Source organism: Phyllobates terribilis, unplaced genomic scaffold, assembly GCF_046119375.1.
Source record: "Phyllobates terribilis strain yellow unplaced genomic scaffold, ASM4611937v1 Scaffold_13__5_contigs__length_258822181, whole genome shotgun sequence".
Taxonomy (NCBI): Eukaryota; Metazoa; Chordata; class Amphibia; order Anura; family Dendrobatidae; genus Phyllobates; species Phyllobates terribilis.
Window position 1 is genome coordinate 123,848,233 of NW_027362773.1, and position 23,133 is coordinate 123,871,365.

Consider the following 23,133-nt stretch of genomic DNA (forward strand, 5'->3'; position numbering starts at 1 on the left):
ATAAATATCTGACAAAATATAAAAATACTTAACATAGTTAATATTTCCGTAACTCAGAACATCTTAAAAAAATAGTAATTCCTGCTATTCCATTTGATTGGGCTAAACCTCTATGCCTTTATTGTCTCCCCCACCTCCCCCAATACATTCTACATTATTCTTAGTTGTTTTCCTTCATGTAGAATTAACCTACAAGGAAAGAAAGGGTTTATTTTAATTCCGATATTTATGTCCCATTGACTTGCATTGGCGATATCCGATACTTTTTCGGTATCGGTCCGATCCAATCCGATCCGATATTTCCCGATATCGGAAGGTATCGCTCAACACTAGTCAGAACGGCTGCACCCAGTATTCTAAGTGATACATCGTTGGATTCAGCTTCTCTTTACCAACATCATGCTGCTCTCAGATGAGGTAGCAAAATTGATTATGTTACATTTTGCTTGGAACTGTCACTTTTATAAGTTATATATTCAGTATTTGGTGACAACCCTAATAGTACATATTTAGTCACACGTAGCTCTGCTTCTCAAGCCATTTTTATAGGTGATTACTAAGCAAGTGCTCCCGCACCCTTTACTGAGCACTTGCCGATTGGCAATGTCATATCGTTCAGTAACCCATTAGTAAAGGATGCGGCAGCCCTGGGTTAGCGCAAAGCATTAAAAGTTCGGACCTCTGTTAAAAAGTCTGGACCTTTAGGAGGGTGTTATGGACAGTTCTTTTATTTAGAAAAATCACCAATCTGTGGCGCCCCACTCTTTTCCTAAATACAAAAGGCAGCCATAGATTAGTGATAGTTACTCTCGGGCCCATATAGGCGAGTTCCTTACGGGGCCAATACATCTATGGGGGTGGTGGTCTCTGAAACTTTGAATGCTATTTTGCTATGCAATGACTTTTGTCCTTTCCTCTTACGCTGTGTTTGCGCCAAGGACAATGCAATTTTACAAGGCTGGAATGCGGTCCTCCAAAAATGAGATGTAGCAGAACATGTTTAATAGTTTTATTATGGTGCAATAGTCTGCTGTAACTTACCAGCAGTGGGCAGTCCGCTTTTCCTATCCACACGCCTCACTAGAAAGTTCTTGAAGCTGGGACTGGCTTATATTATAAAAAGGAACCAGTCTTAAAATCTGCTCTGATAACTACTGTTAACCCCTTAAATGCCGCTGTCAAACTCTTGACCGCCATTTAAGGCACACAACCCCGGGACACACCATCCTGGGCGTTCTTTGCCCCCCATCCCTACCCGGATCCAACTAACGGGTGCCAAGGAAGCTGAAGGCCCATATGACTGACATGATTCTCCGGCTAAGTCTTGTCCTGATAGGAGACCATCATTTTATCTCATTGTGATTATGCTTATAGATTAGATCGTAAGCCTGTGAGCTGGGCCCTCACTCCTCTTGGTATCTGTTGAATTATGTGTTTACATTTCACAGGGAACTCGTATAGACAATGAAGATGTGGCGCCCTTGAGGGTTCAGTTGCCACAGAGGTACTGCACCTCACCCAGAGGTGTGGTATCTCCTACCTCTCAGGTAAGGAGGGAGTGCTGCCCGGAATCCCAACACCTGCATCCAACACTACACTGCTCCAGGCCGGCTGGAAGGGCACGACGCAATGTATGTTTCCTGCTGAGCCCTGACCCTGGCTGGAGTGGGGGGAACCCAAAGATAGGGGGAACCAGTAGTGGGTGTGGGTGGAGGAAGTAGTTAAGGGGAGCACTTTGGTAGGAGTACATATAGGGAAGCCATCATAGATAGTTCAGTGAAGGAGTGAGTGGAGTAGAGGAGAGCAGTTCAGAAGAACAGCTCGGGACAGTTCAGAAGAACAGTCTCGGAGCAGAGTCTCACTAGGAGCTCTGCTCCACAAGTAGGGCCAGGACTGGAGGCCCAGGAGGGGAGCAAGGAGTAGGCTCCGTTCTAAGAAGTGATCCTAGGGGGTATGGCGAGTGCAGGACAGCACCCGTACGCCCCGAATCTGTCAGAAGACAGAGGGATCGTAAGCCGCATTTTAATCCCCAGGAGGGTCAAGCAGGTCCAGGATCCGACGCACAGGAGGGACTTCAGAGCACCCGAGCGGGATTGAGAGTGGGCAGCGCAGAGCAGGAGGGAGAAAGACCCAGTGTGAAGTCGGTCTAGTGAGGAACACAGGAAAGTGGGGTTCTGCCAGGCATTCCCAAATCACCTGAGGAAGAACTGAACTCCTGCCTGGTGAACGCAACACGACGCGGGAGGCTGTAAGCTGACAGTGCACCCTGTGGAACTAAAGAACTGTGAGTAAAGACACAGATGACTGCACCGCACCGCCTCTGTCCAATTATTTAATCTGCGCCAATATTCCCTCTCTGCACCACAGCGCCCAGCACAACCACCATCCATTATACCTTATACTGCCCTGGAGCTAAGCTCTACCTGTGGAGAGCCACACCACCCCAGCTGCCGTTACACTAGCTCCAGAGGACTGCTCCGCAGCGGCGGCACCCCTTTTGCCGCATTCCACAGGTGGCGTCACGAACAATCCCAAAAACCCCATATAAAAATATCCCCTTTTTGCACTGACCGCCCTGGGTCACAGACCGGGCCAGCCACCGTGATATTCCCCGGACCGGCATCCATAGGCCCGGCTGCCGAGTACCCCACGGCCCTGGGGGCGCGTCATGTTTTGGCGTCACGAACAGGATACGTGACCACCCCGTACCGGCGGGTGAAGTGTGCCTAAAGAATTGTGTTATGATACTGAATGTGGCGCTCGCCCCAGAAGAACGGGCGCCATTATGTGCGTGCTAACGGACAACAGTATGGAACCTCCCATCGTGGGCCGGGTCCCGGAATGGGGCCAAAAGCCAACCCTGCCCCTTGCAACAGTGACTGTCCGCATAGATGTGTCCGTCAAGGAAGGGAGGCCGTCACAGGGAGTGACCGACAGCAGATTGCCATGGGACCGCCCCCGAAAGAAGAGAGGAGGAGGAGAGAAGGAATGGAGACAGGGTGTGGTCTTAACCAGTCTAGACAGACCGCACCCGCAGCCAGAATGGAAGGAAGCAAAAGTCCAGCCTCCGCCTCTGACCTCCAACCCTGGAGGGAGAAGTTGAGAAATTGTCCCCGGAGGACGTGGAGTTCCTCCAGAGCGAGGTCCTCGAGCTGGGCCAACAAGTGGAGCAAGCCCAGCAAGCAGCGGTCGCAAAGTGGAGGAGCGAGCTGCTGGAAAAATTGGCAGCACGGCGGAAGGTGACACTGGATGCTAGCAGCAGCACCACAGCCCCGGCGGAGCTCGCGGAGAACCAGGAGGCCATATGGAGTACAGGAGCAGGTAGGAAAGAATCCCCTATCCCGGGCGCTGCCAGCGCCGACCTGCTCCTGGGCCTCTTTTCCCAGCACTCCCCGTATGCCGCCATGCCCTCCCTGGAGCAGCTACTCAGCCAGGAGCCTCCACTCCTGGGCGCTGAAGCCACGGGCCTGCTACTGGATGCCTTCCCGGCACCCGAGTGGGTGTACGGCGCGCCGGTCTTCGATTGGTCAGCCCGGTTCGAGGACCAGCAGCCGTGCCTGCTACTCCCAACACCAGTGCCCCTGGTTGCCTACTCAGCAGGAGAGGAGTTTTGCTGGGACAACCAGGGGGGGGACCTGATGGGGTTCCCGCAGGAGACCCAGGCCGAAGCCCTGCGGAGGAAGGAGTTCTGCAGGCGGGAGCTCCGGCAGCTGGAGAAGGAGCGGCGCGTGCAGCAGGCGCGCTGTGACCGCCTGGAGGCTCGGAACAAGGCCGCAAAGGCACAGGTCCGTCAGACGGAGTCGGCCCACCCCAGCCCCCGCGAGGAAGGCCTCGTGGTAAAGTTTAACCTGCAGGCTGGGTGGGGCTTTATCCGCAGTCCCGACTTTGAAAGGGACATATTTGTGAACCGGCGGGATGTGGAGCCCGAGCTGGAGGAAGGCCATCCTGACCGGAATCTGTATCCAGGGTACCGCGTCACATATACACGCCACCACGTGGAACGTGGGTGGTACGCCCTGCACGTGTACCGCATCACCGAGGACACCCCCCCGCAGGATATACCTTATGACCCGGCTGGGTCAGGAAAGAATCAGAAATACCCCAGGCGGGGTCCCCACTATTAGTTCAGCCAGTGGGACTGATTGTGTACATAGTCACCCGTAAGGGTGCAGTAGTTGAACGTTTGAAAATAATGTTTTGCCTTATAGCGTGTGTTTATTTAGGTACCCGCCAGGGTATAGAGACTCCAGGCTGGGGAGAGTGAACGGCCAAGAACTTGCATTGTAAATAGTTCAGCACTTCTTAAAGTGCACCCTATTGGTTTTATATTAATAACCATGATCACAGAACAAAAACCCGTTTGGCGTGGCGGAAGCCGTGGTCCAACTCCAGGATCGCCCATGCCCTACAGCCACGCCCAGGGCCTACGTTGAGGGTTTGCGGACGGGTCCCTCATGCTGCTACTTGTTGCACCTGTTCTAAAGTAAAATGGACACCCGGTTACAGCATGAACTGTAACCTGTTACAAGAAACGTATGAAAAGTGTTTTATAAAGTTTTGATAAATATAGCTTGCAACGTTAAAGTGAAGTGCCTCCCATAAAGGGAAGAAAATGTTTTATAGTTTAGTTACATGTCTCAGAAAATGGTGACGAATGGCCCCTTTAAATGTTGGAGGGTACGCATAAGGCGCACATGTTAACAGTGAGCGAGCACGGGATGTTATCGTGCATATTTGGGATAATGTTCTTGGCCAATTGCATATTGGTCCGATAGCCGTACCTGGTGAAGAGTGTCGGCTCGCTCCGTCTGCTTTTGCCGGCTCTTGCAGGCAGCTGCTTGGTTTCTTAACCTTTTTTTCAGTTTTCCAGGTTCTGTTTTTTCCTCCTGCTGTAAAATAAATGATCAAAAATATATAATTTTGCCTACATTTATGTTTTTTTTTTTCTGTCATCATACCCTAAAGTATTCAAATACACTCCATACACAGAAGCAGACAGGCCTAACCATACAATATGAACACCTAAAGAGAGCGTAGTATGCAAATATGTGAAATACTCATAGGATCCACTGGACCAAACCACAGCTTTTATACCTACAAAAACTCAAAAAGGACCAAATAATCAAAATATACATTTTATTGAAGACAACAAAACAAAATAAAAAACCCCAGAAAAGACAAAACAATTAAAACCTTGAGAGATGGAAAGACAGAGGGAGGGTGTGTTGTGTAAATGGCTGATGTCTATGGGCAGCTTAAGCTTTTTATTGTTTTAAACCCACAAAAACTTTAAACAATAAAAACAAAACACAACTTTAATATATATTTTTTCTATTTTTAAAGGGAATCTGTCACCGGCTTTTTGCCACCTAATCTGAGAGCAGCATAATGTAAAGACAGAGCCCCTGATTCCAGTGATGTGTCACTTACTAGGCTACTTGCTGTAGTTTTGATAAAACCACTGTTTTATCAGCAGGAGATTATCCTTAGAGCAGGGTTCCCCAACTCCAGTCCTCAAGGCCCACCAACAGGTCATGTTTTCAGGATTTCCTTAGTATTACACAGGTGATAATTGCATCACCTGCACAGGCAATAATTCCATCACCTGTGCAATACTAAGGAAATCCTGAAAACATGACCTGTTGGTGGGCCTTGAGGACTGGAGTTGGGGAACCCTGCCTTAGAGGACTAGTAAACCTGCTGACATGTAGTCCTCCATATTCCTGAGAGGTGTATAACCCCGCCCCCGCCACTTATTGGCTGCTTGCTGACAATGTACACAGAAAACTGCCAATCAGTGGTGTGGGCGGGGTTATACAGAGCAGTCAGAGAACTGCTAGGTCTGCAGCAGATAAAACAGGGATTTTTTCAAAACTGCAACAAGCAGCCCAGTAATTGACACATTGCTGGAATCAAGGTCTCTGCCCGTACGTCATGCCAGCAGCAAAAATCTGGGGACAGATTCCTTTTAGTAGTATACTTATTTTATAGAAAACAGACGCAATGCAATACATTAAATTACAGCTCCACCTAGTGGCCTAAATTTTAATTGCATGTTACGTTGCCTGCAGTTTTATTGTGTAACCTGGTGATAGATCTGTTTTAAAGGGAGTCTGTCACTGCCAAAATTGAACTATTTAGATATTCATATAAAGGACTTAGCCCCTATAAAAATCTTGACGGTATTGTAGATTTTAATAATTTTGTTTCATACAAAAACTGTTTTATTAGATATGTAAATGAAGGGGCTTTGGTGCACCCTTGGAATGGCCAAGGGCTTAGCGCATCCTTCTGTCCCTTCAGTTACCATTCTCCACCCCATCCCTTATGATGATTGACAGTGCTCGCTTTGGTGCCCTGCTTGATCTAAATCCTCAGTCATACACACACTGACACTGCAGGGGTCAAGAACACACACAGTGTCAGTGTATGCAGGTGTGTTCTCATCCCTCTCCTGCTCACTGCAATCAGGATCACACAAAAGTGTGATCTACTAGTCACCTGACCGCTGCAGTCAATCACAGGCTTCAGAGGTTCTGTGACTTCTGAACGGATCAGGCGTCCCTTCCAGAGCCAGATCAGACCTCCGGAGCAGGCTGTGCTGGATCCATAGAGCTGCTGGTAGCTGAGTATGCCTCCGTATTTTATATTAAGAACATCTACTCCGGAAAAAAAAAAGTTTTTGTATCGGACAACACATTTAATATTTATTACCCTGTTTCAGTAGTTTTTAGAAATATCCCATATAGGGTCGTATAGTACTACTAAAAAACACAGGCCTCAGAGAGAAAGATCCCATTTTGAAAACTGCAACCTTATAGGAATTTATCTTGGGGTGCAGTGAGCATTTTGACTCCACAGGTGTTTGGTACAATCTTATAGCAAAATTGTGTTATCGAATTCCTTAAAAAGTATTTACCGTATTTTTTGGACTGTAAGACGCACTTTCCCCCCCCAAATTTGTGAAGAAAATTGGTGTGCGTTTTATAGTCCAAATGTAGGAAGGATGGTTGCTGCTGCAGGAACCTGGCGGCGGCGAGAGAAGTGGGGCAATTCTGCGGGCCCTGGGCTGGATGGAGGGAGTGTCTTGGCGCTGCAAGGCTGCAGGCCCTGGGCTGGATGGAGGGAGTGTCCCGGCGGTGCAAGGCTGCGGACCCTGGGCTGGATGGAGGGAGTGTCCCGGCGATATGAGGCTGTAGGCCCTGGGCTGGATGGAGGGAGTGTCCCGGTGGTGCGAGGCTGCAGGCCCTGGGCTGGATGGAGGGAGTGTCCCGGTGGTGCGAGGCTGCAGGCCCTGGGCTGGATGGAGGGAGCGTCCCGGCGGTGCGAGGCTGCAGGACCTGGGCTGGATGAAGGGAGTGTCCCAGCGGTGCGAGGCTGCAAGACCTGGGCTGGGTGAAGGGAGTGTCCCGGCGGTGCTAGGCTGCAGGCCCTTGGCTGGATGTAGGGAGTGTTCCTGCGGTGCTAGGCTGCAGGCCCTGGGCTGGATGGAGGGAGTTTCCCGGCGATATGAGGCTGTAGGCCCTGGGCTGGATGGAGGGAGTGTCCCGGTGGTGCGAGGCTGCAGGCCCTGGGCTGGATGGAGGGAGTGTCCCGGTGGTGCGAGGCTGCAGGCCCTGGATTGGATGGAGAGTCCCGGCGGTGCGAGGCTGCAGGCCCTGGGCTGGATGGAGGGAGTGTCCCGGCGGTGCGAGGCAGCAGGCCCTGGGCTGGATGAAGGGAGTGTTCTGGCGGTGGGAGGCTGCGGGCCCTGGGCTTGATGGAGGGAGTGTCCCGGCGGTGCGAGGCTGCAGGCCCTAGGCTGGATGGAGGGAGTGTCGCGGCAGTGCGAGGCTGCAGGACCTGGGCTGGATGAAGGGAGTGTCCGGGCGGTGCGAGACTGCAGGACCTGGGCTGGATGAAGGGAGTGTCCCGGCGGTGCTAGGCTGCAGGCCCTTGGCTGGATGGAGGGAGTGTTCCTGCGGTGCTAGGCTGCAGGCCCTGGCCTGGATGAAGGGAGTTTCCCAGCGATGTGAGGCTGTAGGCCCTGGGCTGGATGGAGGGAGTGTCCCGGCGGTGCAAGGCAGCAGGCCCTGGGCTGGATGAAGGGAGTGTCCCAGCGGTGCGAGGCTGCAGGACCTGGGCTGGATGAAGGGAGTGTCCCGGCGGTGCTAGGCTGCAGGCCCTTGGCTGGATGTAGGGAGTGTTCCTGCGGTGCTAGGCTGCAGGCCCTGGGCTGGATGGAGGGAGTTTCCCGGCGATATGAGGCTGTAGGCCCTGGGCTGGATGGAGGGAGTGTCCCGGTGGTGCGAGGCTGCAGGCCCTGGGCTGGATTGAGGGAGTGTCCCGGTGGTGCGAGGCTGCAGGCCCTGGATTGGATGGAGAGTCCCGGCGGTGCGAGGCTGCAGGCCCTGGGCTGGATGGAGGGAGTGTCCCGGCGGTGCGAGGCAGCAGGCCCTGGGCTGGATGAACGGAGTGTTCTGGCGGTGGAAGGCTGAGGGCCCTGGGCTGGATGGAGGGAGTGTCCCGGCAGTGCGAGGCTGCAGGACCTGGGCTGGATGAAGGGAGTGTCCGGGCGGTGCGAGGCAGCAGGACCTGGGCTGGATGAAGGGAGTGTCCCGGCGGTGCTAGGCTGCAGGCCCTTGGCTGGATGGAGGGAGTGTTCCTGCGGTGCTAGGCTGCAGACCCTGGCCTGGATGGAGGGAGTTTCCCAGCGATGTGAGGCTGTAGGCCCTGGGCTGGATGGAGGGAGTGTCCCGGTGGTACGAGGCAGCAGGCCCTGGATTGGATGGAGTGTCCTGGCGGTGCGAGGCTGCAAGACCTGGGCTGGATGAAGGGAGTGTCCCGGCGGTGCTAGGCCGCAGGCCCTTGGCTGGATGGAGGGAGTGTTCCTGCGGTGCTAGGCTGCAGGCCCTGGCCTGGATGGAGGGAGTTTCCCAGCGATGTGAGGCTGTAAGCCCTGGGCTGGATGGAGTGTCCCGGTGTTGCGAGGCTGCAGGCCCTGGGCTGGATGGAGGGAGTGTCCCGGTGGTGCGAGGCTGCAGGCCCTAGATTGGATGGAGTGTCCCGGCGGTGCGAGGCTGCAGGCCCTGGGCTGGATGGAGGGAGTGTCCCGGCGGTGCAAGGCAGCAGGCCCTGGGCTGGATGAAGGGAGTGTTCCGGCGGAGGGAGGCTGCGGGCCCTGGGCTGGATGGAGGGAGTGTCCCGGCGGTGCGAGGCTGCAGGACCTGGGCTGGATGAAGGGAGTGTCTCGGCGGTGCTAGGCTGCAGGCCATGGGCTGGATGGAGGGAGTTTCCTGGCGATGTGAGGCTGTAGGCCCTCGGCTGGATGGAGGGTGTCCCGGCGGTGCGAGGCTGCAGGCCCTGGACTGGATGGAGGGAGTGTCCCAGCGATGTGAGGCTGTAAGCCCTGGGCTGGATGGAGTGTCCCGGTGGTGCGAGGCTGCAGGCCCTGGGCTGGATGGAGGGAGTGTCCCGGTGGTGCGAGGCTGCAGGCCCTGGATTGGATGGAGAGTCCCGGCGGTGCGAGGCTGCAGGCCCTGGGCTGGATGGAGGGAGTGTCCCGGCGGTGCGAGGCAGCAGGCCCTGGGCTGGATGAAGGGAGTGTTCTGGCGGTGGGAGGCTGTGGGCCCTGGGCTTGATGGAGGGAGTGTCCCGGCGGTGCGAGGTTGCAGGCCCTAGGCTGGATGGAGGGAGTGTCCCGGCAGTGCGAGGGTGCAGGACCTGGGCTGGATGAAGGGAGTGTCCGGGCGGTGCGAGGCTGCAGGACCTGGGCTGGATGAAGGGAGTGTCCCGGCGGTGCTAGGCTGCAGGCCCTTGGCTGGATGGAGGGAGTGTTCCTGCGGTGCTAGGCTGCAGGCCCTGGCCTGGATGGAGGGAGTTTCCCAGCGATGTGAGGCTGTAGGCCCTGGGCTGGATGGAGGGAGTGTCCCGGTGGTGCGAGGCTGCAGGCCCTGGATTGGATGGAGTGTCCCGGCGGTGCGAGGCTGCAGGCCCTGGGCTGGATGGAGGGAGTGTCCCGGCGGTGCAAGGCAGCAGGCCCTGGGCTGGATGAAGGGAGTGTCCCAGCGGTGCGAGGCTGCAGGACCTGGGCTGGATGAAGGGAGTGTCCCGGCGGTGCTAGGCTGCAGGCCCTTGGCTGGATGTAGGGAGTGTTCCTGCGGTGCTAGGCTGCAGGCCCGGGGCTGGATGGAGGGAGTTTCCCAGCAGTGCGAGGCTGCAGGACCTGGGCTGGATGAAGGGAGTGTCCCGGCGGTGCGAGGCTGCAGGCCCTAGGCTGGATGGAGGGAGTGTCCCGGCAGTGCGAGGCTGCAGGACCTGGGCTGGATGAAGGGAGTGTCCGGGCGGTGCGAGGCTGCAGGACCTGGGCTGGATGAAGGGAGTGTCCCGGCGGTGCTAGGCTGCAGGCCCTTGGCTGGATGGAGGGAGTGTTCCTACGGTGCTAGGCTGCAGGCCCTGGCCTGGAGGGAGGGAGTTTCCCAGCGATGTGAGGCTGCAGGCCCTGGGCTGGATGGAGGGAGTGTCCCGGTGGTGCGAGGCTGCAGGCCCTGGATTGGATGGAGTGTCCTGGCGGTGCGAGGCTGCAAGACCTGGGCTGGATGAAGGGAGTGTCCCGGCGGTGCTAGTCCGCAGGCCCTTGGCTGGATGGAGGGAGTGTTCTTGCGGTGCTAGGCTGCAGGCCCTGGCCTGGATGGAGGGAGTTTCCCAGCGATGTGAGGCTGTAAGCCCTGGGCTGGATGGAGTGTCCCGGTAGTGCGAGGCTGCAGGCCCTGGGCTGGATGGAGGGAGTGTCCCGGTGGTGCGAGGCTGCAGGCCCTAGATTGGATGGAGTGTCCCGGCGGTGCGAGGCTGCAGGCCCTGGGCTGGATGGAGGGAGTGTCCAGGCGGTGCAAGGCAGCAGGCCCTGGGCTGGATGAAGGGAGTGTTCCGGCGGAGGGAGGCTGCGGGCCCTGGGCTGGATGGAGGGAGTGTCCCGGCGGTGCGAGGCTGCAGGACCTGGGCTAGATGAAGGGAGTGTCTCGGCGGTGATAGGCTGCAGGCCCTGGGCTGGATGGAGGGAGTTTCCTGGCGATGTGAGGCTGTAGGCCCTCGGCTGGATGGAGGGAGTGTCCCGGCGGTGCGAGGCTGCAGGCCCTGGACTGGATGGAGGGAGTGTCCCAGCGATGTGAGGCTGTAAGCCCTGGGCTGGATGGAGTGTCCCGGTGGTGCGAGGCTGCAGGCCCTGGGCTGGATGGAGGGAGTGTCCCGGTGGTGCGAGGCTGCAGGCCCTGGATTGGATGGAGTGTCCCGGCGGTGCGAGGCTGCAGGCCCTGGGCTGGATGGAGGGAGAGTTCCGGCGGTGGGAGGCTGCGGGCCCTGGGCTGGATGGAGGGAGTGTCCCGGCGGTGCGAGGCTGCAGGACCAGGGCTGGATGAAGGGAGTGTCTCGGCGGTGCTAGGCTGCAGGCCCTGGGCTGGATGGAGGGAGTTTCCTGGCGATGTGAGGCTGTAGGCCCTCGGCTGGATGGAGGGAGTGTCCCGGCGGTGCGAGGCTGCAGGCCCTGGACTGGATGGAGGGAGTGTCCCGGCGGTGCGAGGCAGCAGGCCCTGGGTTGGATGAAGGGAGTGTCTCGGCGGTGCGAGGCTGCAGGCCCTGGGCTGGATGGAGGGAGTGTCCTGGCGATGTGAGGCTGCAGGTCCTGGGCTGGATGGAGGGAGTGTCCCGGTGCTAGGCTGCAGGCCCTGGGCTGGATGGAGGGAGTGTCCCAGCAGTGCGAGGTTGCAGGCCCTGGGCTGGATGGAGGGAGTGTCCCAGCAGTGCGAGGTTGCAGGCCCTGGGCTGGATAGAGGGAGTGTTCCGGCGGTGTGAGGCTGCAGGCCCTGGGCTGGATGGAGGGAGTGTCCCGGCGGTACGAGGCTGCAGGCCCTGGGCTGGATGGAGGGAGTGTCCCAGCAGTGCGAGGCTGCAGGCCCTGGGATGGATGGAGGCAGTGTCCCGGCGGTGCGACGCGGCAGGCCCTGGGCTGGATGGAGGGAGTGTCCCGGCGGTGCGAGGCTGCAGGACCTGGGCTGGATGGAGGGAGTGTCCCAGCAGTGCGAGGCTGCAGGCCCTGGGCTGGATGGAGGGAGTGTGTAGCGTCGGCGTCCCTGCCTCCTGCTAGGCAGGGACGCTGTTCCCCCCACCTCTCCGCTCCGTGCCCGACGTCTTCCTCCCGCTCTGCTGGCAGCGCGCGCTGCCTCCCGGCCACTGTGCTTAGGGCGCGCGCGCGCTCCCCCTCTCTTAAAGGGGCCGCGCGCGCCGTCCTAAGGAGTCCCCGGCCAATGGCCGGAGGACCTCACCATATATAAGGCACCTCCTCCAAAATGGAGGTGCCCGAGCAATGTTGTTGCATAGCCTATCACTCTGCTTCAGCCCTCAGGTCCCGTTACCAGATACCTGCCAGAATCCTGCTTGATACCTGCCTGTTACTTGTCTATCTACTTGCATTCCTGCGGTCCGACAGTCTGCCTACCAGCCCTGCCAGTCTGTCTATGGATCTGATTGCCCGCTCACCTGGGAGCGGTCATCTGCTACCTGCCTGCTAGCCTACCTGGAGGCTCTGCCGTCACGTGCTGTGACCACCTGTCTGTCCAGAGACTCTTACCCGCTCACCTGGGAGCGTCCGCCTGCTACCTGCCTGCTAGCCTACCTGGAGGCTCTGCCGTCACCTGCTGTGACCACCTGCCTGTCCAGAGACTCTTGCCCGCTCACCTGGGAGCGTCCACCTGCTACCTGCCTGCTAGTCTACCTGGAGGCTTAGCCATCACTTGCTGTGACCACCTGCCTGTCCAGAGACTCTTGCCCGCTCACCTGGGAGCGTCCACCTGCTACCCGCCTGCTAGCCTATCTGGAGGCTTAGCCGTCACTTGCCGTGACCACCCGCCTGTCAAGAGACTGTTCCCGTCACTTGCCGTGACCTCCTGCCCTTCTACCCAGAGACTGTCCCCGTCACTTGCCGTGACCTCCTGCCCTTCTACCCAGAGACTGTCCCCGTCACTTGCCGTGACCTCCTCCCCTTCTACCCAGAGACTGTCCCCGTCACTTGCCGTGACTACCTGCCCGCCTACCCTGGGAGCCACCCGCTTCCTTACAAGGACTGCCCCTTTGTATCGTTGCTCAGAGGTTCCACCTCCCAGACCCGTTACAGAGTGTCCCGGCGGTGCGAGGCTGCAGGCCCTGGGCTGGATGGAGGGAGTGTCCCGGCGATGCGAGGCAGCATGCCCTGGGCTGGATGAAGGGAGTGTTCCGGCGGTGGGAGGCTGCGGGCCCTGGGCTTGATAGTGTCCCGGCGGTGCGAGGCTGCAGGCCCTAGGCTGGATGGAGGGAGTGTCCCGGCGGTGCGAGGCTGCAGGACCTGGGCTGGATGAAGGGAGTGTCCCGGCGGTGCGAGGCTGCAGGACCTAGGCTGGATGAAGGGAGTGTCCCGGCGGTGCGAGGCTGCAGGACCTGGGCTGGATGAAGAGAGTGTCCCGGCGGTGCTAGGCTGCAGGCCCTTGGCTGGATGGAGGGAGTGTTCCTGTGGTGCTAGGCTGCAGGCCCTGGCCTGGATGGAGGGAGTTTCCCAGCGATGTGAGGCTATAGGCCCTGGGCTGGATGGAGGGAGTGTCCCGGTGGTGCGAGGCTGCAGGCCCTGAATTGAATGGAGTGTCCTGGCGGTGCTAGGCTGCAGGCCCTGGGCTGGATGGAGGGAGTGTCCCGGCGGTGCAAGGCAGCAGGCCCTGGGCTGGATGAAGGGAGCGTTCCGGCGGTGGGAGGCTGCGGGCCCTGGGCTGGATGGAGGGAGTGTCCCGGCGGTGCGAGGCTGCAGGACCTGGGCTGGATGGAGGGAATGTCTCGGCGGTGCTAGGCTGCAGGCCCTGGGCTGGATGAAGGGAGTGTCCTGGCGGTGCGAGGCTGCAAGACCTGGGCTGGATGAAGGGAGTGTCCCGGCGGTGCTAGGCCGCAGGCCCTTGGCTGGATGGAGGGAGTGTTCCTGCGGTGCTAGGCTGCAGGCCCTGGCCTGGATGGAGGGAGTGTTCCGGCGGTGGGAGGCTGCGGGCCCTGGGCTTGATGGAGGGAGTGTCCCGGCGGTGCGAGGCTGCAGGCCCTGGGCTGGATGGAGGGAGTGTCCCGGCGGTGCGAGGCTGCAGGACCTGGGCTGGATGAAGGGAGTGTCCCGGCGGTGCGAGGCTGCAGGACCTGGGCTGGATGAAGGGAGTGTCCCGGCGGTGCGAGGCTGCAGGACCTGGGCTGGATGAAGGGAGTGTCCCGGCGGTGCTAGGCTGCAGGCCCTTGGCTGGATGGAGGGAGTGTTCCTGTGGTGCTAGGCTGCAGGCCCTGGCCTGGATGGAGGGAGTTTCCCAGCGATGTGAGGCTATAGGCCCTGGGCTGGATGGAGTGTCCCGGTGGTGCGAGGCTGCAGGCCCTGGATTGAATGGAGTGTCCTGGAGGTGCGAGGCTGCAGGCCCTGGGCTGGATAGAGGGAGTGTCCCGGCGGTGCAAGGCAGCAGGCCCTGGGCTGGATGAAGGGAGTGTTCCGGCGGTGGGAGGCTGTGGGCCCTGGGCTGGATGGAGGGAGTGTCCCGGCGGTGCGTGGCTGCAGGACCTTGGCTGGATGAAGGGAGTGTCTCGGCTGTGCTAGGCTGCAGGCCCTGGGCTGGATGGAGGGAGTTTCCTGGCGATGTGAGGCTGTAGGCCCTCGGCTGGATGGAGGGAGTGTCCCGGCGGTGCGAGGCTGCAGGCCCTGGACTGGATGGAGGGAGTGTCCCGGCGGTGCGAAGCAGCAGGCCCTGGGTTGGATGAAGGGAGTGTCTCGGCGGTGCAAGGCTGCAGGCCCTGGGCTGGATGGAGGGAGTGTCCCGGCGATGTGAGGCTGCATGCCCTGGGCTGGATGAAGGAAGTGTCCCGGCATTGCGAGGCTGCAGGCCCTGGGCTGGATGGAGGGAGTGTCCTGGCAGTGCGAGGCTGCAGGCCCTGGGCTGGATGGAGGGAGTGTCCCGGCGATGTGAGGCTGCAGGCCCTGGGCTGGATGGAGGGAGTGTCCCGGCGGTGCTAGGCTGCAGGCCCTGGGCTGGATGGAGGGAGTGTCCCAGCAGTGCGAGGTTGCAGGCCCTGGGCTGGATGGAGGGAGTGTCCCAGCAGTGCGAGGTTGCAGGCCGTGGGCTGGATAGAGGGAGTGTCCCGGCGGTGCGAGGCTGCAGGCCCTGGGCTGGATGGAGGGAGTTTCCTGGCGATGTGAGGCTGTAGGCCCTCGGCTGGATGGAGGGAGTGTCCCGGCGGTGCGAGGCTGCAGGCCCTGGGCTGGATGGAGGGAGTGTCCCGGCGGTGCAAGGCTGCAGGCCCTGGGCTGGATGGAGGGAGTGTCCCGCGGTGCGAGGCTGCAGGCCCTGGGCTGGATGGAGGGAGTGTCCCGGTGGTGTGAGGCTGCAGGCCCTGGGCTGGATGGAGGGAGTGTCCCGGCAGTGCGAGGCTGCAGGCCCTGGGCTGGATGGAGGGAGTGTCCCGGCAGTGCGAGGCTGCAGGCTCTGGGTTGGATGGAGGGAGTGTCCCGGCAGTGCGAGGCTGCAGGCTCTGGGTTGGATGGAGGGAGTGTCCCGGCGATGTGAGGCTGGATGGAGGGAGTGTCCCGGCAGTGCTAGGCTGCAGGCCCTGGGCTGGATGGAGGGAGTGTCCCGGCGGTGCGAGGCTGCAGGCCCTAGGCTGGATGGAGGGAGTGTCCCGGCGGTGCGAAGCAGCAGGCCCTAGGTTGGATGAAGGGAGTGTCTCGGCGGTGCAAGGCTGCAGGCCCTGGGCTGGATGGAGGGAGTGTCCCGGCGATGTGAGGCTGCATGCCCTGGGCTGGATGAAGGAAGTGTCCCGGCAGTGCGAGGCTGCAGGCCCTGGGCTGGATGGAGGGAGTGTCCTGGCAGTGCGAGGCTGCAGGCCCTGGGCTGGATGGAGGGAGTGTCCCGGCGATGTGAGGCTGCAGGCCCTGGGCTGGATGGAGGGAGTGTCCCGGTGGTGCTAGGCTGCAGGCCCTGGGCTGGATGGAGGGAGTGTCCCAGCAGTGCGAGGTTGCAGGCCCTGGGCTGGATGGAGGGAGTGTCCCAGCAGTGCGAGGTTGCAGGCCCTGGGCTGGATAGAGGGAGTGTCCCGGCGGTGCGAGGCTGCAGGCCCTGGGCTGGATGGAGGGAGTTTCCTGGCGATGTGAGGCTGTAGGCCCTCGGCTGGATGGAGTGTCCCGGCGGTGCGAGGCTGCAGGCCCTGGGCTGGATGGAGGGAGTGTCCCGGCGGTGCAAGGCTGCAGGCCCTGGGCTGGATGGAGGGAGTGTCCCGCGGTGCGAGGCTGCAGGCCCTGGGCTGGATGGAGGGAGTGTCCCGGTGGTGTGAGGCTGCAGGCCCTGGGCTGGATGGAGGGAGTGTCCCGGCAGTGCGAGGCTGCAGGCCCTGGGCTGGATGGAGGGAGTGTCCCGGCAGTGCGAGGCTGCAGGCTCTGGGCTGGATGGAGGGAGTGTCCCGGCAGTGCGAGGCTGCAGGCTCTGGGTTGGATGGAGGGAGTGTCCCGGCAGTGCGAGGCTGCAGGCTCTGGGTTGGATGGAGGGAGTGTCCCGGCGATGTGAGGCTGGATGGAGGGAGTGTCCCGGCAGTGCTAGGCTGCAGGCCCTGGGCTGGATGGAGGGAGTGTCCCGGCGGTGCGAGGCTGCAGGCCCTAGGCTGGATGGAGGGAGTGTCCCGGCGGTGCGAGGCTGCAGGCCCTGGGCTGGATGGAGGGAGTGTCCCGGCGGTGCGAGGCTGCAGGCCCTGGACTGGATGGAGGGAGTGTCCCGGTGGTGTGAGGCTGCAGGCCCTGGGCTGGATGGAGGGAGTGTCCCGGCAGTGCGAGGCTGCAGGCCCTGGACTGGATGGAGGGAGTGTCCCGGCAGTGCGAGGCTGCAGGCTCTGGGTTGGATGGAGGGAGTGTCCCGGCAGTTCGAGGCTGTAGGCCCTCGGCTGGATGGAGGGAGTGTCCCAGCAGTGCGAGGTTGCAGGCCCTGGGCTGGATGGAGGGAGTGTCCCAGCAGTGCGAGGCTGCAGGCCCTGGGCTGGATGGAGGGAGTGTCCCGGCGGTGCGAGGCTGTAGGCCCTCGGCTGGATGGAGGGAGTGTCCCAGCAGTGCGAGGTTGCAGGCCCTGGGCTGGATGGAGGGAGTGTCCCAGCAGTGCGAGGCTGCAGGCCCTGGGCTGGATGGAGGGAGTGTCCCGGCGGTGCGAGGCTGCAGGCCCTGGGCTGGATGGAGGGAGTGTCCCGGCGGTGTGAGGCTGCAGGCCCTGGGCTGGATGGAGGGAGTGTCCCAGCAGTGCGAGGCTGAAGGCCCTGGGCTTCAATAAAATGTCAGCGGTGTAGCAGGAGTGGAGTCCCCACTCTGTACATTAATTTCCCGGTGGTGGGCTTCAGGAAAATGGACGCCGGAGGTGGTGCATGCACAGATTTAGATCTCAGCTATAAGACGGACCCCCAATTTTAACATTAAAATTATTTTTTTCCTATTTTCCTCCCCAAAATTATGGGTGCATCTAATAGTCCGGTGTCTCTTATAGTCCGAAAAATACAGTAATTTCAGTCACTTTTTTATTTTCATAAGAGATAATACAAGAAAAAGTTGGACACTATTTGTTACGAATTTCCCCTCTCCCCTCCTGAGTATGGAAATACTTAATATGTGGCCATAAACTACTGTTTCGGCATTGGGCAGGGCTCAGAAGAGAAGGAGAAAAGTGAAGTCCGGCACGCACTCCTGTGTGGATAAAAGTATAGCAACTTTATTTCACATGGGATTAAATCTATAACAAGGAATTCTTTTTACGTGTGCACTGTGCGTGCTCTTAATCGTAGCAAAAGGGGAGGAGCGCCATCTGGAGAGCAAATTTCTTCCAATAAAAGCTACATATAGCTAAAAAAAATTGCATGTTCACAATTGGCAATAAGAATAGTGTGGCTGTACATTACGGTTTTGGAGAGCGCCAGGTTTCAGGGAGGACAGGACGAGGCCATTTGAGTTTTGGAACACACATTTTGCGATAATTGTTTTTAAAGAAAATTGCATTTCCAAAGCTCCTGAGATATCTACAGTATACATACATAGACAGTGCTTGTGCTGATCAGTGCTTTTGTGCTGGCCAAAAACAAGAGTGCACAGCAGTTGAATGGTTGGCCATGATCTAAAACTTTTTTCTTAAAGGGAAGAAAATAAAAAAAAGTATTTCCCCCAGCTCTCTGCGCCTCCCATGTTATCTCTGTTTACTTTGCAGCAGTTTTTAGAAGATTAAGAAACAGAGCACATAGCACAGAGTTGCTGCATTGTTTTCAGGGAGGGAGCAGGAGATGAGCAGAAAAACCTGGAGAGAACTGGATACAATGCGAACTATGGCTCCCGCAAAATAGGGACAGTGGAGCGCATGCAGCGTCTTGGGGCAAATGTTTGTGTCCTGCAGTTCTAGCTGCTTTTGCAACCACTAAACAGTACTAGATATAGAGTACCAGATGCAATTAAATTGAGATTTGATGCACCTCTTAGATTGATACGGAGCCAACTACATATTAGCATTTTAGACTGCCGTCCTGTCCATGTACAGTGATAGCCATATGGAATTTAAATATAGCGTACCAATTAACTAGTGAAAAATGGCATACAGTGCCTGTCTACGCAATTACCAATTTTATTGGCCCTAACATTCCTGAACGTAACGACGGTTTCGACCAGCAGTCTATTTTATAATGGGGCACCCAACAGATTATGTCGGAGGAGATAAGGATGCAGCATGTCTGATTTCAGACTGCCAATCTTTTTGTTTTCTAAAAGATAAGTTGCCGCTCTGTGATCGGGAACACGATAGCTGCCGGCCGAACAGCTATCTAAAGTGCATGGTGGGGTAAGGTGAGGGTTAAGCCACTGGGGCTCCCCTTAAAGGGACTCTGTCAGCAGGTTTTGGTATGGAATCTGAGAGCAGCACAATGTAGGAGCAAAGTCCTTGATTGTAGTGATGTATCACTTACTGGGCTGCTTGGTGCAGTTTTGATGGAATCCCTGTCTTTTCTACTGCTAATGTAGCAGCTAATACTGTACACAGCTCTGAATGCTGAGCTGTGTATAACCCCGCCCACACCACTGACTGACAGCTTCCTATGTACACTGCAGCAAGCTGCCAAACAACAGGGGAAGGGTTTACATAGATTAGGCACACAACACCTAGTCCTCCAGTGATAATCTCCTGCTGATAAAGAACTGTATTGAAACTACAGCGAGCTGCTGAGCAAGTGAATCTTCGCAGGAATCAGGCTCTCTGTTCCTACATTATGCTGTATGCTCGGATTAAATAGCAAAAATCTGCTGACAGATTCCCTTTAACCAGGGCCGGCTCCAGGTTTTCGTGGGCCCCAGGCAAAAGAGTCTCAGTGGCCCTTTTAACACATACCGTGATTTATGACGCACAGATACGACAGAGAAATATAGGTATACAACACAGGGCAAAGGCTGCCCCCTCACCCTTCACATATGCAAACATGCATGCACACACACAGACATGTGCACACAAACACGGTACGCAGACATACATACACTGTACGCAGACATGCACACACACATTGTACACATGGTACGCAGACATGCACGCACACATGGTACGCAGACATGCATGCACACATGGTACACAAACATGCACATACACACAGTACGCAGACATGCACGCACACATGGTACACAAACATGCACATACACACAGTACGCAGACATGCACGCACACATGGTACACAGAAATGCACATACACACAGTGCGCAGACATGCACACACACATGGTATACAGAAATGCACACGCACACGGTACACAGACATGCACACGCACACGGTACACAGACATGCACACGCACACGGTACACAGACATGCACGCACACATGGTACGCAGACATGCACACACACGGTACGCAGACATGCACACATCCAGTACGCAGACATGTATACACACACAGTACGCAGACATGCACACACACACAGTATGCAGACATGCACACACACACAGTACGCAGACATGCACACACACACAGTACGCAGACATGCACACACACAGTACGCAGACATGCACACACACAGTATGCAGACATGCACACACACAGTACGCAGACATGCACACACACAGTACGCAGACATGCACACACACACAGTACGCAGACATGCACACACACACAGTACGCAGACATGCACACACACACAGTACGCAGACATGCACACACACACAGTACGCAGACATGCACACACACAGTACGCAGACATGCACACACACAGTACGCAGACATGCACACACACAGTACGCAGACATGCACACACACACGCAGTACACAGACATGCACACACATATAATACGCCAACATGCACATACACATATACACAGATAGGTACACGAACAGTGGGCTCTTTCAGTGCATCAAGTGACTGTGACAGGTCCAGCAATAAGTTCCTCCCATGGGTTTCCCCAGAGGTGCCTATATAGAACAAAGTTGCTAATGCTGGGTTTTGCAGTATTTTTGTGCACATTTATAAGTACTAGTAAGTACTAGGCTACAAGAATAAGTATTAGAAATCCAAAACAAAACCGGCCCTTCCATCAAATATAGAAATCCAATGAGAAAGGGAAGCTAAATACAGCCAAACATTAAAAATAGTGCATTTTTATTAGTTCATAATAAACATTTAAAATATTAGAGGGGAGAAATAGCAGAGACCTCACACATCCAGGTAACAGAAACCTATCAATAATTTATGCTGAGAGATATGCACTAACACAACCAGTATAGAGTTTTTCAAGACCAGTATATAAATTATGTCATCTAAAGAAAGTGTCAATGTGGTCTGATAAATAATATAAGTTTCCATACCGGGTAATCAGCAATCCTTACCACAAGATACATATAGGAAGTTACATATAAGAATCAATAATACAGTAGTAGCATATAAGTCAATAATATACAGTGATTAGATAAAGCATAAAGTGCACTACCAATAGAATATTAACCTTCAACTGGTGATGTGGGGTTTTTGTCACGCAACTGGTGATGTGGGGTTTCCTATACCACAGTGTTTAGAAATCTCTTATTTTTACAGAAAATGCAAAGATCACGTTTGATTTAATCGTTTTCTTATTGGCGATTGATTACACATGAGTATAACAAATTTTTGACACCCACAAATGGATGGAAGCTAGTGAGACACGTATCCTCATATCAGCATTTTTCAATGAATAGCAGCCGAACAAAAATTCCCTGGGGTGTGGCAAACCCCACCTCACCAGTTGAGGGTTAAACTCAATGTGGTATTCAATGGAGAGTATAACCATGTGTGGCTAGAGAATCCAACCCAGAGTCATCCTAATAATTTATATATAAGTTAGTAACCACTAGTGCAGGGGTATACAAATATCAACACACACCACATATGCAATATACTCATCTGCACAACCTGGACGGAGTGAGGGCAGATACCCCTAACGCGCGTTTCGCATTAGCTTCTTCGGGGGGAATACCTAGGCTACAAGTATTAGTAAGTACTAGGCTACAAGAATGTTGTGATGTGAATGCAATAAGTAAATGTGGTATTACAGGTATGTCAAGCTCTTGTTTGTGAAAATACAACATATCTAGGTGAGCTCAAACTTGACCATAAATTTTTATTGCAAGTGCCCTATTTTTACTGATTGTCAGTTTATTCATATGCTCAGCTAAGGTAGCATAGGACCCCTATCCATATTGTAGCATATGGATACCATATGGGCAACTCTTTCTGTATCATTCCCAAAGAGTTGCCTTTGACCTCGTGCACTCAGCCCAGCCATGTATTACATTGGTCATTTGAATGGCCACCAAATAACAAGGAGAAACGTTACCACTTAGACCTCAGTCCAGAGCCTCTCACTTAGCCAAATCAGTTCTCATACTTTGCACTGATGAGGGGCAATAGCCCGAAACACTGTGTCTGCAAATTGAGATTGTGATTTGGCTTTTATTCTAAGTCATATTGCAAGACTCGTTAAAGGGTCAATTGTGACTTGTAGGATTGCAGCTTCCAACAGGTGGCGCTATAGAGTACAAGTCCTCTTCCTCTCTGAAGAAGCAATTTGCACACCAAATAATACTTCATTTTCTATGCAACAGCCATTGCAGGAAAATATTTGGCGATATAAAGCTTCTTCTGGAGATATTAGCTGATTGACAATGGCTACAGAACCCGAGCCTCCAGCGATTAGCTGACTGCATCGGCTATATTTTTTATTTTATAAAATAGTTGTTAAGATTAGACTACCCCTTTAACTATACAATATTGGCATATGTTAGGGCAGGTGCAAACGAGCGTTTATTCTCTCATCCGAGAGAATCGGGCGATTATGCAACTCACTATGATCATAGTGTGATCCAATTCTCTCAAGAGTGGAGAATATGGAGAAAAAAAAATACTCTATCTTCTCCATTCTGTGATGTAGCGGAAATCGGAATGCACTCAGATGTCATCCAAGTGCAGTCCGATATTTCCCACGCACCCATAGACTTGCATGGCCGAGTGAGATCCGAATATTGGATCAAACTCAGGCATGCAGAGTTTTTTCCTGCCCGAGGGAAAAAAAAAATCGAACATGTGCACGGCCCCCCATACACTAACATTTGTCCGGGTGCGATCCGATGTTTTGTCAGATTGCAATCGGACCAAAAATACGCTAGTCTGCCCCTGCCCATAGGAGAAGAAATAAAAGATCAAAGCTGGTATTTAACTAACAATAATGAATAAATAATAGTAACACTGTTTATAAAGCTTATATGTATTTTAAGCTTTTACAATCTAACACAAGAAAGAATAATTTCACACTTACACACTCCCATGTCCCACAGGTTGTCGCCGTTTCTGTGCTCCCACTGATGTCTTCTTCAATTTTCATATTTCAATTAAAAATTGCGAAAAAAAAAAAAAAGGAATTCAACCTGCACATTGGCTTATATTTGTAATAAATATATGGCGACGCCAATAAATAAGGGGTATTTCTGCAGGTTACATACAAGTGGTTAAAAGACAAATCTAAGAAAAAATATGCATTATTCTAAAAAAAAAAAAATGCATCTTATATTGAAAAATTCATCTGTACAGAGAATTGTAATTGTCAAT

At 55.5% G+C, this 23,133-nt stretch overlaps 1 protein-coding gene across 1 annotated transcript in view; it reads right to left on the reverse strand.

The window, feature by feature from the left end:
• BATF2 (basic leucine zipper ATF-like transcription factor 2) overlaps positions 1–22,909 on the reverse strand; it is a 39,134-nt gene extending 16,225 nt beyond the window's left edge. Inside the window, exons 1-2 of the mRNA XM_073657919.1 lie at positions 22,844–22,909; positions 4,782–4,889 (exon numbers count right to left, since the gene is read on the reverse strand). Of these exons, the coding sequence (XP_073514020.1) occupies positions 4,782–4,889; positions 22,844–22,909 (174 nt within the window). The remainder of the gene's footprint in view (positions 1–4,781; positions 4,890–22,843) is intronic.
• Between the last annotated feature and the right edge of the window lie 224 nt (positions 22,910–23,133).